The 15,683-nt window shown below is 41.9% G+C and overlaps 2 protein-coding genes across 2 annotated transcripts in view; one reads left to right on the top strand and one right to left on the bottom strand.

Moving 5' to 3' along the window:
* Positions 1 to 852: 852 nt before the first annotated feature.
* LOC110514162 (CD226 antigen-like) lies at positions 853 to 1,594 on the top strand. The gene has a single exon (XM_036945570.1). The coding sequence runs from the start codon at positions 893 to 895 to the stop codon at positions 1,124 to 1,126; it is 234 nt and encodes a 77-aa protein (XP_036801465.1). The 5' UTR covers positions 853 to 892; the 3' UTR covers positions 1,127 to 1,594.
* A 7,126-nt stretch (positions 1,595 to 8,720) lies between these two features.
* The window catches only part of LOC110490900 (docking protein 6-like), a 132,830-nt gene continuing 125,867 nt past the window's right edge, over positions 8,721 to 15,683 (bottom strand). Inside the window, exon 8 of the mRNA XM_036945723.1 lies at positions 8,721 to 10,241. Within this exon, the coding sequence (XP_036801618.1) occupies positions 10,084 to 10,241 (158 nt within the window). The 3' untranslated portion in view covers positions 8,721 to 10,083. The remainder of the gene's footprint in view (positions 10,242 to 15,683) is intronic.

Raw genomic sequence — 15,683 nt, 5'->3', positions numbered from 1 at the left:
AGGTTTCTATCTTCTCCCCCACCATGAGGACAGCTACATGAAGGTTTCTATCTTCTCCTCCACCGGGAGGACAGCTACATGAAGGTTCCTATCTTCTCCCCCACCATGAGGACAGCTACATGAAGGTTTCTATCTTCTCCTCCACACACACCTTGAATTACAAGACTATAGGAACACCAACTATCTCATCATATTTCTTTAACGGTGAATTAGAAGACTCACACAGCTCAGACACAGACTATTAATGAGTAAGTCTTTAGATGGGCTGTGGGTAACATTCCCGTTTTATTCTGACAGGACAGGACTAATACTGCGAGAAAGACACACTTCTTCTGTCCGCATCGCTACCTCTCTAGGGGATTGTTGTTTATGATTGAAGACCAAACTGTTTGATCTTCAGCTATGGTCATCGCTGTTGATTTGTGTGTGGGCTCATATTTCCCTAATTAGTGATACCCAGGGGAGAGACTCAAAAGAGGGAATTGAAGGTGATGACTGTTTGATCTTCCATCGGAGCATCTGACTCAGAACTCAGGACTCTTCCTGTGTTCTTTTCAGTCTGTTTTTTTTTGTTGTTGTTGCGTATTCTCCATGTCATAATTCCAGTGGTTGACTACGTACTGAGTGCTTAAACTCCACATTCATTCCGTTACAGAGTTAAAACTAAGCCGGAGATGATTTTAGGTCACACAATTACGTTTATCGGGGAGTTACTCACATTCCTGAAGAACTGACCAGGTAAAATTTAATAAATATAACACTGTGTACATGTATAAAAATATGACCTCCGACCTGTCCAGTTTCTGTGCAGCAGACAGATGGTGTAACCACGGTGAAGCTGGAGGAGGGGATGGTTCAAGAGTGTGTGTGTCCGTGGGAAGGGAGCCTCGCCATGGTCTCCTGGACCAAACTGATCCGATTCGATAAGGTCCCCATAGCCGTGTACCACCCTGAGTACGAGCTGTCCATTTCCCAGTCCTACCAGACCAGGATCCAGTTCCTGAAGACCACACCCATGGACGGCAGTATCACCATCACTAACGTCACCCAGGAGGACACTGGGGTTTACCACTGCTCTGTTCAAACCTTCCCCAGGGGATCCTGGGCCAGAGATATATTGGTGTAGGAGGATGATCCAGGTAACTGTACACGACTTCTTGTCTATTTTCATTTCGAATATGTTGTTTTCACTTGAAATAATCAAATGCAGTTCGTGACTAGCTTGTACCAAATGCTTTGACCGATAATGGTGGTTGTTTTCTTGTTATTACTATGTCATTATTATTACAACTTAACCATATCATTTCTCCGTATTCTCTCTAACTTTGTTAAGTCTGTTCACAGATGAAGATCAAGAAGAAATGGACCTGCACACCAGAGAACCAGAACCTAGCCCAGGTGAGAGGTCAGAGTTTAAACATGACCAGGTCAATTAGACGTATGAGGTTGTACTTAGTTACTAATACAGGGAAAACTTGTATTTAGTTGTGCAGTGACATTGTGACCTTAAAATCCTGGGCAGAAAAGTGTAATTTTCCTGTGACAATGATGATCTAGACTGAGATGGTACACACAGTGAGAGGCTAACGTCACACAGGATGTGGTGCAAGCTATTGGTTTGCAAAACGGAAGTATTCTCTACATGCGTGGTGGTGTGTGGGAGAGGGGGATATGGTTGGACACTTATCACCTAACGTGTTTGGAGTTCTTGTAACCCACCAAATCGACAAAAAACAATGTTTCTACCCAGCCTACCCTCTTTAAGCCACACCTCAAAAGGAATTAAATGTGACCCACTCACCATTTTGGAAACAGGTTTTAATACAAGTATCTAATGTGCTCTTTTCTCCCTCCGTTCTCTCTTCCTCCCTCCGTTCTCTCTTTTCTCCCCCTGTTCTCTCTTTTCTCCCTCCGTTCTCTCTTTTCTCCCTCGTTCTCCCTTCCTCCCTCCGTTCTCTCTTTTCTCCCTCCGTTCTCCCTTCCTCCCTCCGTTCTCCCTTCCTCCCTCCGTTCTCTCTTTTCTCCCTCCGTTCTCTCTTTTCTCCCTCCGTTCTCCCTTCCTCCCTCCGTTCTCTCTTCTCTCCCTCCGTTCTCTCTTCTCTCCCTCCGTTCTCTCTTTTCTCCCTCCGTTCTCTCTTTCCTCCCTCCGTTCTCTCTTTTCTCCCTCCGTTCTCTCTTTTCTCCCTCCGTTCTCTCTTTTCTCCCTCCGTTCTCTCTTTTCTCCCTCCGTTCTCTCTTTTCTCCCTCCGTTCTCTCTTTTCTCCCTCCGTTCTCTCTTTCCTCCCTCCGTTCTCTCTTTTCTCCCTCCGTTCTCTCTTTTCTCCCTCCGTTCTCTCTTTTCTCCCTCCGTTCTCTCTTCTCTCCCTCCGTTCTCTCTTTTCTCCCCTCCGTTCTCTCTTTTCTCCCTCCGTTCTCTCTTTCCTCCCTCCGTTCTCTCTTTTCTCCCTCCGTTCTCTCTTTTCTCCCTCCGTTCTCTCTTTCCTCCCTCCGTTCTCTCTTTTCTCCCTCCGTTCTCTCTTTTCTCCCTCCGTTCTCTCTTTTCTCCCTCCGTTCTCTCTTTTCTCCCTCCGTTCTCTCTTTTCTCCCTCCGTTCTCTCTTTTCTCCCTCCGTTCTCTCTTTCCTCCCTCCGTTCTCTCTTTTCTCCCTCCGTTCTCTCTTTTCTCCCTCCGTTCTCTCTTTTCTCCCTCCGTTCTCTCTTCTCTCCCTCCGTTCTCTCTTTTCTCCCCTCCGTTCTCTCTTTTCTCCCTCCGTTCTCTCTTTCCTCCCTCCGTTCTCTCTTTTCTCCCTCCGTTCTCTCTTTTCTCCCTCCGTTCTCTCTTTCCTCCCTCCGTTCTCTCTTTTCTCCCTCCGTTCTCCCTTCCTCCCTCCGTTCTCTCTTTTCTCCCTCCATTCTCTCTTTTCTCCCTCCGTTCTCTCTTTTCTCCCTCCGTTCTCTCTTTTCTCCCTCCATTCTCCCTTCCTCCCTCCAATCTCTTTTCTCACTCTGTTCTCTCTTTTCTCCCTCCGTTCTCTCTTTTCTCCCTCCCTCCATTCTCCCTTCCTCCCTCCGTTCTCCCTTCTTCCCTCCGTTCTCTCTTTTCTCCCTCCGTTCTCTCTTTTCTCCCTCAATTCTCTCTTTTCTCTCTCCGTTCTCAGTTGATTTCAGCCTGTCTGCATATCTGATTTACATTTATGCTGGTGGAGGAGTAGCAGGCCTGTTAATCCTGCTCTCTGTCATTCTAATACTGGTCGTTTGGCAGAGGTAAGAGTTCACTTCCCCTACTCTTTCTTAATGCAGGGACAATATACAGCTATTTTTACTTTAGTTTGGTCTAGGTAAACTTCTACAAAATATTCAGTGAACTCACATTGATGAAAGCATGAGTTGAGGAAGGTACCTTTCTTCACATTGCCTTTTAACAGTCAAGCTTTATTATGATATGTGATCTGTACGTGATAAATATAAAAGTTATATATATTCTTACAAGTAAAATACCTCTCCCAGACTATGCATTAGTCATCCCAGTTAAAGGTATAAAGGTAAACACCTCTCCCAGATGATACATTAGTCATCCCAGTTAAAGGTAAACAGGCTACTGGGAGTACTGTAGGTACTCATTTGTTAGAGAATAAACTTTTTGCTGTGAAATTCTATTTCTTCCATCCATCCCTCCCTTCCCCCGCACCATATGTCTAAGAGAGTTTTACTCAGATAGTGCACTTTCATTTTGCTGTCACAGCGAAAAGGTTAAAGTGTAGGTGTTGTACTTACAATAGAGTGTGGGCTAGGATAGTGTGTGTGTGTGTGTGTCTGCCTGTCTCTCTCACTCTCTCTCTGACTCTCTCTCTGACTATGTTTCTCTCTGTTATTTTGTCTCTCTCTCTCTGTTTCTCTCTGACTCTGTCTCTCTCTCTCTGTTTCTGTCTCTCTCTCTGACTCTGTATTAGTCTCTCTCTCTGTTTCTGTCTCTCTCTTTGACTATCTGTGTCTTCCTCTCTCTCTCTCTGACTCTCTCTCTCTCTCTGTCTCTCTCTCTGACTCTGTATTAGTCTCTGTCTATGTCCCTATCTCTCTCTGTTTCTCTCTCTGTTTCTCTCTCTGACTCTCTCTCTGACTCTGTCTCTCTCTGTTATTCTCTCTCTCTCTCTCTCTCTCTGACTCTCTTTCTCTCTGTTTCTCTCTGACTCTGTCTCTCTCTCTGTTTCTGTCTCTCTCTCTGACTCTGTATTAGTCTCTGTCTATGTCCCTATCTCTCTCTGTTTATATCTCTCTCTCTCTGACTCTCTCTCTGACTCTGTCTCTCTCTGTTATTCTCTCTCTCTCTCTCTCTCTCTCTCTGACTCTCTTTCTCTCTGTTTCTCTCTGACTCTGTCTCTCTCTCTGTTTCTGTCTCTCTCTCTGACTCTGTCTTACTCTCTGTCTATGTCTGTTTCTCCAGAAAGAAGAAGAGGAGAGAGGAGTACAGGATCAAATTGCATCCAGCTCAGAGACAGGTAAAAATATAACATTATCTCTCGTAATTTCCTGATCATGTGTATACTGGATATTAACAATTAGGTTCATCATAGAGTGTCCTCTTCTTTCCATGAATCAGTCTGTGGCACATCTCTAATATATATATATATAATCTCTAATTTCTCATGTCTTTCTATTCCTGCAATGACTATCAGAATGTGCCTGTGCATGACAGGATGAGGAAGGGGACCAATCAGACGGGAGATATGCCAGTGTATGCCAACATGCACACCATACGTCCAAACACTAAGAGGACGAAATAGGGAGCAGTGCTGTGTTACACAACCCTGTCTGACCTCTGACCTCAGTGCTGTGTTACAGACCCCTGTCTGACCTCTGACCTCAGTGCTGTGTTACAGACCCCTGTCTGACCTCTGACCTCAGTGCTGTGTTACAGACCCCTGTCTGACCTCTGACCTCAGTGCTGTGTTACAGACCCCTGTCTGACCTCTGACCTCAGTGCTGTGTTACAGACCCCTCCCTGTCTGACCTAAAGATGTATCGTTGAAGGCGTCACATGCAGAACTCAGTAACTCCCTAAGCAAACTGTCATTAAAAGCGTTCACCATTAGAAACTATCACATTCTCTATTCAAATCCTCACAATCGTCTCTAACTCAATTGTGTGACAAAGAACAAAGCAATCATGCCGTGTCATCCTCAGGGAATGCTGTATTTCCTGGTTGTTATTATGCAAAATAGCCCCTGTGGGTTCTCATGGAATGTTGTCATGGAATTTCTCTGATGTAAAATTCTAATCATCAGATGTAACAGTGTATGTTCCTTGCATCTAAGCCATAGATCAAATATTACTTCTCATTCTAACTGTGGAATATACACTGAGTATACAAAACATTAAGAACACCTGCTCTTTCCATGACATAGACCGACCAGGTGAATCCAGGTGAAAGCTATGATCCCTTATTGACGTCACCTGTTAAATCCACTTCAATCACTGTAGATGAAGAGGAGGAGACAGTTAAAGAAGAGTGTTTAAGCATTGAGACAATTGAGACATGGATTGTGTATGTGTTCCATTCAGAGGGTGCATGGACAAGACAAAAACTTAACTGCCTTTGAGCGGGGTCTGATAGTAGGTGCCAAGTACACAGGTTTGTGTCAAGAACTGCAACGTTGCTGTTATCAAAAATGTTGGGTTGGGGTGGGGGGGATGCAACTCAATAATAGGAAGGTGTTCTTAATGTTTTGTACACTCAGTGTATATGAATGCTGTGATTAGAAATCATTCTGACTGTGTTGGACAAAATATAATTATATTCACAGCTAAGAATGAAATTGAGGTATTAGGAATGTGTTCTTAATGTTTTGTACACTCAGTGTATATGAATGCTCCGATTAGACACATTTAAAATTATATTCACAGCTAAGAACATAACGGAGGTCTTGGGAATGAACGACCTCTCAGCAGGAAGAGGAAGGAACAATGGACAATGTGGGAATACAGGGTTTTAGTCTTGTCAATGTATTAAGCATACAATATACAGTCTGTTTCTCTGTGACTTTAATGACCTCATGTGAACTAAATAAAAACCAACCGGGACAACAATTGGTATTTTCTAGGAGTGTTTGACCGGTTTTAAATCAAAAGGTGTGTTGTAAACAAGCGCAGTGCACTTAACTGTTAAAGGTCATTTACACTCAGCCTACATCTGCAGCGCTGTAAACAAGCGCAGTGCACTTAACTGTTAAAGGTCATTTACACTCAGCCGACATCCTCAGCGCTGTAAACAAGCGCAGTGCACTTAACTGTTAATGGTCATTTACACTCAGCCTACATCTGCAGCGCTGTAAACAAGCGCAGTGCACTTAACTGTTAAAGGTCATTTACACTCAGCCGACATCCTCAGCGCTGTAAACAAGCGCAGTGCACTTAACTGTTAATGGTCATTTTCGCTCAGCCGACATCCTCAGCGCTTGCCATGAATGCGATCTTCGGGCGAATGTCTGGAAAATTGACTTTTAAAGCACATTGCAACACACTTCTGATTGAATCTCTGCCCTAGTTACTTTATCACTAACCGGCTTATCAGGAAGCCTAATGCAACTGCATGTAGCCTAATGCAACTGCATGTAGCCTAATGCAACTGCATGTAGCCTAATGCAACTGCATGTAGCCTAATGCAACTGCATGTAGCCTAATGCAACTGCATTTAGCCCTGTTACACGTTGGGTAAATCAACTGAGAAATGTATCGTCATCAGAACAAAGAAGACACGGAATAAATACAAAAAGAAGACATTTTATACCTTGACAGCATGTACATTCAATTTATTCTCTTACCTCATCAGAAAAAAAAAACATATTACACACAGTATATACATTGAGTGAGTGAATAACGTAATCCTACACTCAATTAAAAGTGCTATTAACACATATTACGACAAAGTAAAAAAACAAACACACAAACGCATATAGTGTGTGATTATTTAGACATTAACATCAAACTTACATTGTGGTGGTAGGAACATTACCAATGTGTCGTGTAGTGCCGGACAGAAAACCTCCTGTGTATTCCTCAACCTCCTGTGTATTCCTCAACTTTATTAAAACAAGATGGCCGACATAAACAACAGGAAAAGGAGATGTAACGTGGAAAACAGCAAATGACCAATGTCACAGAACATCCTAGAAAAACTTTGTCTTCTTACCATAGTCGTATAAATACTCCAAACGAAATGGCACTGATTCGTCACCTTTACAGTTTTACACAGGTTTAACATCGTAACAAATAGATAACGAGAACCTTTCGTAGGAGGGCACATTCTTTGTTAATCCAACCAACGTTGAGGTTTAAATTGATTCACGTATGTGTTAAGTAGAACTAAACAAACGTGCTAATTGTGTGATCTAAATCCATGATATTCATGGTTATTATTTTATACCGTGCCTTGGACGTTTTGGGGATTCCATATAAACATATCTACCGCTACGAAAAATAAATAATCAAACCTCGACAAAATAATTAATAGGATAAACCGTTTTGGACAAACATGCTCATCTGAGTACCTCAATAAACAGATTGTCTTTTCTTGTGAACGTTGACTTTGTGTTCCTGGAAACTGTGAATTAGTGGAAACAGTATCATTTCTCAGATAGTGACAAGACTTTAAAAAAGAATGTAATACAAATTGACAAGACTATTTTCAGAATGTCTTGCTACAGAGATGTACCGTAATCATCGCTAACAATGACAAACACAGACCCAGAGACAGAGGCCTCTGTCTGGTACAGTAGTGTCACACTGCAGTCTGCATGCATCACAAGGCACTTCATTCAGCGGCTGGAGGACGAGGTGCAAGGTCGGGAAAACACCAGTAGTCAGAACAGGTCTGAGGGCTCCACACAGAAGGCATCAAACCGCTTGTTAACAATATATACAGTGGCAAGAAAAAGTATGTGAACCCTTTGGAATTACCTGGATTTCTGCATAAATTGGTCATCACATTTCATCTGATCTTCATCTAAGTCACACAATAGACAAACATAGTGTACTTATATTATTATTATTATTATTTAAACATTCACAGTATAGGTTAGAAAAAGTATGTGAACCCCTAGGCTAATGACTTCTCCAAAAGCTAATTAGTGTCAGGAGTCAGCTAACCTGGAGTCCAATCAATGAGACAAGATTGGAGATGTTGGTTAGAGCTGCCTTGCCCTATTAAAAACACTCACTAAAATTTGAGTTTGCTATTCACAAGAAGCATTGCCTGATGTGAACCATGCCTCTAACAAAAGAGATCTCAGAAGACCTAAGTTTAAGAATTGTTGACTTGCATAAAGCTGGAAAGGGTTACAAAAGTATCTCTAAAAGCCTTGATGTTCATCAGTCCAAGTGTCTATAAATGGAGAAAGTTCAGCACTGTTGCTACTCTCCCTAGGAGTGGCCGTCTTGCAAATATGACTGCAAGAGCACAGAACAGAATGCTCAATGAGGTTAAGAAGAATCCTTGAGTGTCAGCTAAAGACTTACAGAAATCTCTGGAACATGTTAGCATCTCTGTTGACGAGTCTACGATACGTAAAACACTAAACAAGAATGGTGGTCATGAGGGGACACCACGGAAGAAGCCACTGCTGTCCAAAAAAACATTGCTGCATGTCTGAAGTTTGCAAAAGTGCACCTGGATGTTCCACAGCGCTACTGGCAAGCTATTTTGTGGACAGATGAAACTAAAGTTGAGTTGCTTGGAAGGAACACACAACACTATGTGTGGAGACAAAAAGGGACAGCCCACCAACATCAAAACCTCATCCCCACTGTAAAGTATGGTGGAGGGAACATCATGGTTTGGGGCTGCTTTGCTGCCTCAGGGCCTAGACAGCTTCCTATCATCGACGAAAATTTTTATTCTGAAGTTTATCAAGCCATTTTACAGGAGAATGCTAGGCTATCTGTCTGCCAATTGAAGCTCAACAGAAGTTGGGTGATGCAACAAAGCAACCACACAAAACACAGAAGTAAATCAACAACAGAATCGCTTCAACAGAAGATAATTAGCCTTCTAGAGTGGCCCAGTCAGTGTCCTGACCTCAACCCGATTCGAGATGCTGTGACATGACCTCAAGAAAGCAGTTCACACCAGACATCCAAAGAATATTGCTGAACTGAAACAGTTTTTTTAAAGAGGAATGGTCCAAAATTCCTCCTGACCGTTGTGCAGATCTGATCCGCAACTACAGAAAACATTTGGTTGAGATTATTGGTGCCGAAGGAGGGTCAAATAGTTGTTAAATCCAAGGGTTCACATACTTTTTTCCCTCCACTGTGAATGTTTACACGGTGTGTTCAATAAAGACATTAAAATGTATACTTTTTTTTTGTGTATTATTAGTTTAAGAAGAATGTGTATTGTTGTGACCTAGATGAAGATCAGATCAAATGTGATGACCAATTTATGCAGAAATCCAGGTAATTCCAAAGGGTTCACATACTTTTTTTTGACACTGTATTTTACATGTAATTTAACAAGTCATTTAAGAAAAAAACCTTATTTTACAATAAGTCCCTATGGGACTCCCAATCACAGCCGGTTGTGATTCAGTCTGGATTCGAACCAGGGTGTCTGGAGTGACATCTGAAGCATGGAGATGCAGTGCCTTAGACCGCTGCGCCACTCTGGAGCCCACGAGGGTCAGAGTTATAAAGTCTAAGCCTTACAGTCCTGTTTCTCAGACTTTGCTAACATTTGAATCGTGTGTATTTGTTCATGCCTTTTGAAGTTGAGATGATTCTACACATACCGTACGTTCAGACCTGTACTCTTGGACAAGCAGACCATTTGGTGGTGCTGGTTGCAGGTGGACAGACTGAAACAGCCACAAACATTACAGAAAGGTAGAACAGATCTCCCTAATGAACAGGACCCAGCAGGTGTCCCGCAATAATCCTTTCATAAGTATATATATATATATATATAAGTATATATATGTATATGTACCTGTCTACAATTAACACTATCACCATAATGTATTAACATAAAATGATACATCATACATGTTCCTATACATATTTCTACAGGCTTTCTAAAGTGTTGGAATGTCCAGTTTTGTTCTGAAGCTACTTGTCATTGGAGAGTCACCTGGCTGCAGTTTGAGCCGTAGCCACTAGAGGGGGATAGTGCCTCTTCCTGGTGCTGAGAGGACTGCTCTTCTTCTGTCTTTCCAGAGACGAAGCTGGGGAAGGTCTGTGCTCGGGTCATCAGGGTCATCGTCAGGCTAGTACCTGGAAACAACAGAAGGCCCGTGGTGAGGAAGAGGACCGTCTCTCTGGCTATACTACATCCCAATGTCCATACTGGTACATACCACAGGTTGGAGTGCAAATGTGTATCACAGGCAGCTGTTGGGACCTTAATTGGGGAGGACGGGCTTGTGGTAATGGCTGGAGAGGAATCAATGGAATGGTATCAAATACATCAGATATATTTCCATGTGATTGATACCATTCCATTTACTCCATTCCAGACATTATGATGAGCCGTCTTCCCCTCAGCAGCCCCCTGTGACGTGTATGTATGTAATTACATACGTAGGTATGGTACTAGGTGCGTACTTACGTACGTATGTAGGTAGGTAGATAGGTACATGCTAGGTAGGTAGGTATGTACCACAGGAGATTGGTGGAACCTTAATTGGGGAGAACAGGCTTGTGGTAATGACTGGAGCGGAATGAACGGAATGGTATCAAATAGATCTAACACATGTTTTCTATGGTTTCCAAGTGTTTGATGCCATTCCATTTAAGCCGTTCCGGCCATTATTACGAGCCGTCATCCCCTTCAGCAGCCTACTGTGATGTACAGTTCCCAGTGTTTCCTTTGTTGTACTGTACAGTCCTAAACATTTAACATAATTCGGTGCACCACAAAACAACCTCAGTAAAAACTCCTCTCTTTATTAATTCAAATGAATTGTCAAAATTGCTTCACGCTTCCTGTAATTGAATATCTGTGGAAACCGGGATGTAAATAGATACTGGTGTTCAGGTGTTCTACACTGCAGGTGTTCTATAATGCAGGTGTTCTATACTACAGGTGCTCTATAATGCAGGTGTTCTATACTGCAGGTGTTCTATAATGCAGGTGTTCTATACTACAGGTGTTCTACACTGCAGGTGTTATATAATGCAGGTGTTCTATACTACAGGTGCTCTATAATGCAGGTGTTCTATACTACAGGTGTTCTACAATGCAGGTGTTCTATACTGCAGGTGTTCTACACTGCAGGTGTTCTATAATGCAGGTGTTCTATACTACAGGTGCTCTATAATGCAGGTGTTCTATACTACAGGTGTTCTATAATGCAGGTGTTCTACACTGCAGGTGTTCTATAATGCAGGTGTTCTACGGTGCACGTGTTCTATAATATAGGTGTTCTATACTGCAGGTGTTCTATAATGCAGGTGTTCTACGGTGCACGTGTTCTATAATATAGGTGTTCTACACTGCAGGTGTTCTATAATGCAGGTGTTCTATACTGCAGGTGTTCTATACTACAGGTATTCTATACTGCAGGTGTTCTATACTACATGTATTCTATACTACAGGTGTTCTATACTGCAGGTGTTCTACACTGCAGGTGTTCTATACTGCAGGTGTTCTATACTACAGGTATTCTACACTGCAGGTGTTCTATAATGCAGGTGTTCCAAGTGCAGGTGTTCTATGCTGCAGGTGTTCTATACTGCAGGTGTTCTATACTACATGTATTCTACACTGCAGGTGTTCTATACTGCAGGTGTTCTATACTGCAGGTGTTCTATACTACAGGTGTTCTATAATGCAGGTGTTCTATACTACAGGTGTTCTATACTGCAGGTGTTCTATACTGCAGGTGTTCTATACTACAGGTGTTCTATACTACAGGTATTCTATACTGCAGGTGTTCTATACTACATGTATTCTATACTACAGGTGTTCTATACTGCAGGTGTTCTACACTGCAGGTGTTCTATACTGCAGGTGTTCTATACTACAGGTGTTCTATACTGCAGGTGTTCTATACTGCAGGTGTTCTATACTACATGTATTCTACACTGCAGGTGTTCTATACTGCAGGTGTTCTATACTACAGGTGTTCTATACTACAGGTGTTCTATACTACAGGTGTTCTATACTGCAGGTGTTCTATACTACATGTATTCTACACTGCAGGTGTTCTATACTGCAGGTGTTCTATACTACAGGTGTTCTATACTACAGGTGTTCTATACTGCAGGTGTTCTATACTACAGGTGTTCTATACTACAGGTGTTCTATACTGCAGGTGTTCTATACTACAGGTGTTCTATACTACAGGTGTTCTATACTACAGGTGCTCTATACTGCAGGTGTTCTATACTACATGTATTCTACACTGCAGGTGTTCTACACTGCAGGTGTTCTATACTACAGGTGTTCTACACTGCAGGTGTTCTATACTGCAGGTGTTCTATACTACAGGTGTTCTATACTACAGGTGTTCTATACTGCAGGTGTTCTATACTACAGGTGTTCTATACTACAGGTGTTCTATACTACAGGTGCTCTATACTGCAGGTGTTCTATACTACATGTATTCTACACTGCAGGTGTTCTATACTACAGGTGTTCTACACTGCAGGTGTTCTATACTGCAGGTGTTCTACGGTGCACGTGTTCTATACTACAGGTGTTCTATACTGCAGGTGTTCTATACTGCAGGTGTTCTACACTGCAGGTGTTCTATACTGCAGGTGTTCTACACTGCAGGTGTTCTATACTGCAGGTGTTCTATAATATAGGTGTTCTACACTGCAGGTGTTCTATACTACATGTATTCTACACTGCAGGTGTTCTATACTGCAGGTGTTCTACACTGCAGGTGTTCTATACTGCAGGTGTTCTATAATATAGGTGTTCTACACTGCAGGTGTTCTATACTACATGTATTCTACACTGCAGGTGTTCTACACTGCAGGTGTTCTATACTGCAGGTGTTCTATACTGCAGGTGTTCTATACTGCAGGTGTTCTATAATGCAGGTGTTCTATACTGCAGGTGTTCTATACTACATGTATTCTATACTGCAGGTGTTCTATAATGCAGGTGTTCTATACTACAGGTGTTCTACACTGCAGGTGTTCTATACTGCAGGTGTTCTATACTGCAGGTGTTCTATACTGCAGGTGTTCTATAATATAGGTGTTCTACACTGCAGGTGTTCTATACTGCAGGTGTTCTATACTACATGTATTCTATACTGCAGGTGTTCTATAATATAGGTGTTCTACACTGCAGGTGTTCTATACTGCAGGTGTTCTATACTGCAGGTGTTCTACACTGCAGGTGTTCTATACTGCAGGTGTTCTATACTACAGGTGTTCTATAATGCAGGTGTTCTATACTGCAGGTGTTCTATACTGCAGGTGTTCTATACTACATGTATTCTATACTGCAGGTGTTCTATAATATAGGTGTTCTACACTGCAGGTGTTCTATACTGCAGGTGTTCTACACTGCAGGTGTTCTATACTACATGTATTCTACACTGCAGGTGTTCTACACTACATGTATTCTACACTGCAGGTGTTCTACACTGCAGGTGTTCTACACTGCAGGTGTTCTATACTACATGTATTCTACACTGCAGGTGTTCTATACTACATGTATTCTACACTGCAGGTGTTCTATACTACATGTATTCTACACTGCAGGTGTTCTACACTGCAGGTGTTCTACACTGCAGGTGTTCTATACTACATGTATTCTACACTGCAGGTGTTCTACACTGCAGGTGTTCTACACTGCAGGTGTTCTATACTACATGTATTCTACACTGCAGGTGTTCTACACTGCAGGTGTTCTACACTGCAGGTGTTCTATACTACATGTATTCTACACTGCAGGTGTTCTATACTACATGTATTCTACACTGCAGGTGTTCTATACTACATGTATTCTACACTGCAGGTGTTCTATACTACATGTATTCTATACTGCAGGTGTTCTATAATATAGGTGTTCTACACTGCAGGTGTTCTATACTGCAGGTGTTCTACACTGCAGGTGTTCTATACTACATGTATTCTACACTGCAGGTGTTCTATACTACATGTATTCTACACTGCAGGTGTTCTATACTACATGTATTCTACACTGCAGGTGTTCTATACTACATGTATTCTACACTGCAGGTGTTCTATACTGCAGGTGTTCTATACTACATGTATTCTACACTGCAGGTGTTCTATACTACAGGTGTTCTATACTACAGGTGTTCTATACTACATGTATTCTACACTGCAGGTGTTCTATACTACAGGTGTTCTATACTACAGGTGTTCTATACTACATGTATTCTACACTGCAGGTGTTCTATACTGCAGGTGTTCTATACTGCAGGTGTTCTATAATGCAGGTGTTCTATACTACAGGTGTTCTATACTACATGTATTCTATACTGCAGGTGTTCTATACTGCAGGTGTTCTATACTACATGTATTCTACACTGCAGGTGTTCTATACTGCAGGTGTTCTATACTGCAGGTGTTCTATACTACAGGTGTTCTATACTGCAGGTGTTCTATACTGCAGGTGTTCTATACTGCAGGTGTTCTATACTGCAGGTGTTCTATACTGCAGGTGTTCTATACTGCAGGTGTTCTACACTGCAGGTGTTCTATACTACAGGTGTTCTATAATGCAGGTGTTCTATACTGCAGGTGTTCTATACTACATGTATTCTACACTGCAGGTGTTCTATACTACAGGTGTTCTATACTACATGTATTCTACACTGCAGGTGTTCTATACTACAGGTGTTCTATACTACATGTATTCTACACTGCAGGTGTTCTATACTACATGTATTCTACACTGCAGGTGTTCTATACTGCAGGTGTTCTATACTGCAGGTGTTCTATACTGCAGGTGTTCTATACTACAGGTGTTCTATACTACATGTATTCTACACTGCAGGTGTTCTATACTACAGGTGTTCTATACTACATGTATTCTACACTGCAGGTGTTCTATACTACATGTATTCTACACTGCAGGTGTTCTATACTGCAGGTGTTCTATACTACATGTATTCTACACTGCAGGTGTTCTATACTACAGGTGTTCTATACTACAGGTGTTCTATACTACATGTATTCTACACTGCAGGTGTTCTATACTACAGGTGTTCTATACTACAGGTGTTCTATACTACAGGTGTTCTACACTGCAGGTGTTCTATACTACAGGTGTTCTATACTACATGTATTCTACACTGCAGGTGTTCTATACTACAGGTGTTCTATACTACATGTATTCTACACTGCAGGTGTTCTATACTACAGGTGTTCTATACTACATGTATTCTACACTGCAGGTGTTCTATACTACATGTATTCTACACTGCAGGTGTTCTATACTGCAGGTGTTCTATACTGCAGGTGTTCTATACTGCAGGTGTTCTATACTACATGTATTCTACACTGCAGGTGTTCTATAATGCAGGTGTTCTATACTACATGTATTCTACACTGCAGGTGTTCTATACTGCAGGTGTTCTATACTGCAGGTGTTCTATACTGCAGGTGTTCTATACTACAGGTGTTCTATACTGCAGGTGTTCTATACTACAGGTGTTCTATAATGCAGGTGTTCTATACTACATGTATTCTACACTGCAGGTGTTCTATACTACATGTATTCTA

Source organism: Oncorhynchus mykiss, chromosome 15, assembly GCF_013265735.2.
Source record: "Oncorhynchus mykiss isolate Arlee chromosome 15, USDA_OmykA_1.1, whole genome shotgun sequence".
NCBI lineage: Eukaryota > Metazoa > Chordata > Actinopteri > Salmoniformes > Salmonidae > Oncorhynchus > Oncorhynchus mykiss.
The sequence above is the reverse complement of the archived record's forward strand: the minus strand, read 5'-3'. Positions and strand labels throughout refer to the sequence as shown.

Excerpts from the sequence above, each read along its gene's own strand:
- LOC110514162 (XM_036945570.1), top strand. The coding sequence starts at position 893 with ATGGTCTCCTGGACCAAACTGATCCGATTCGATAAGGTCCCCATAGCC.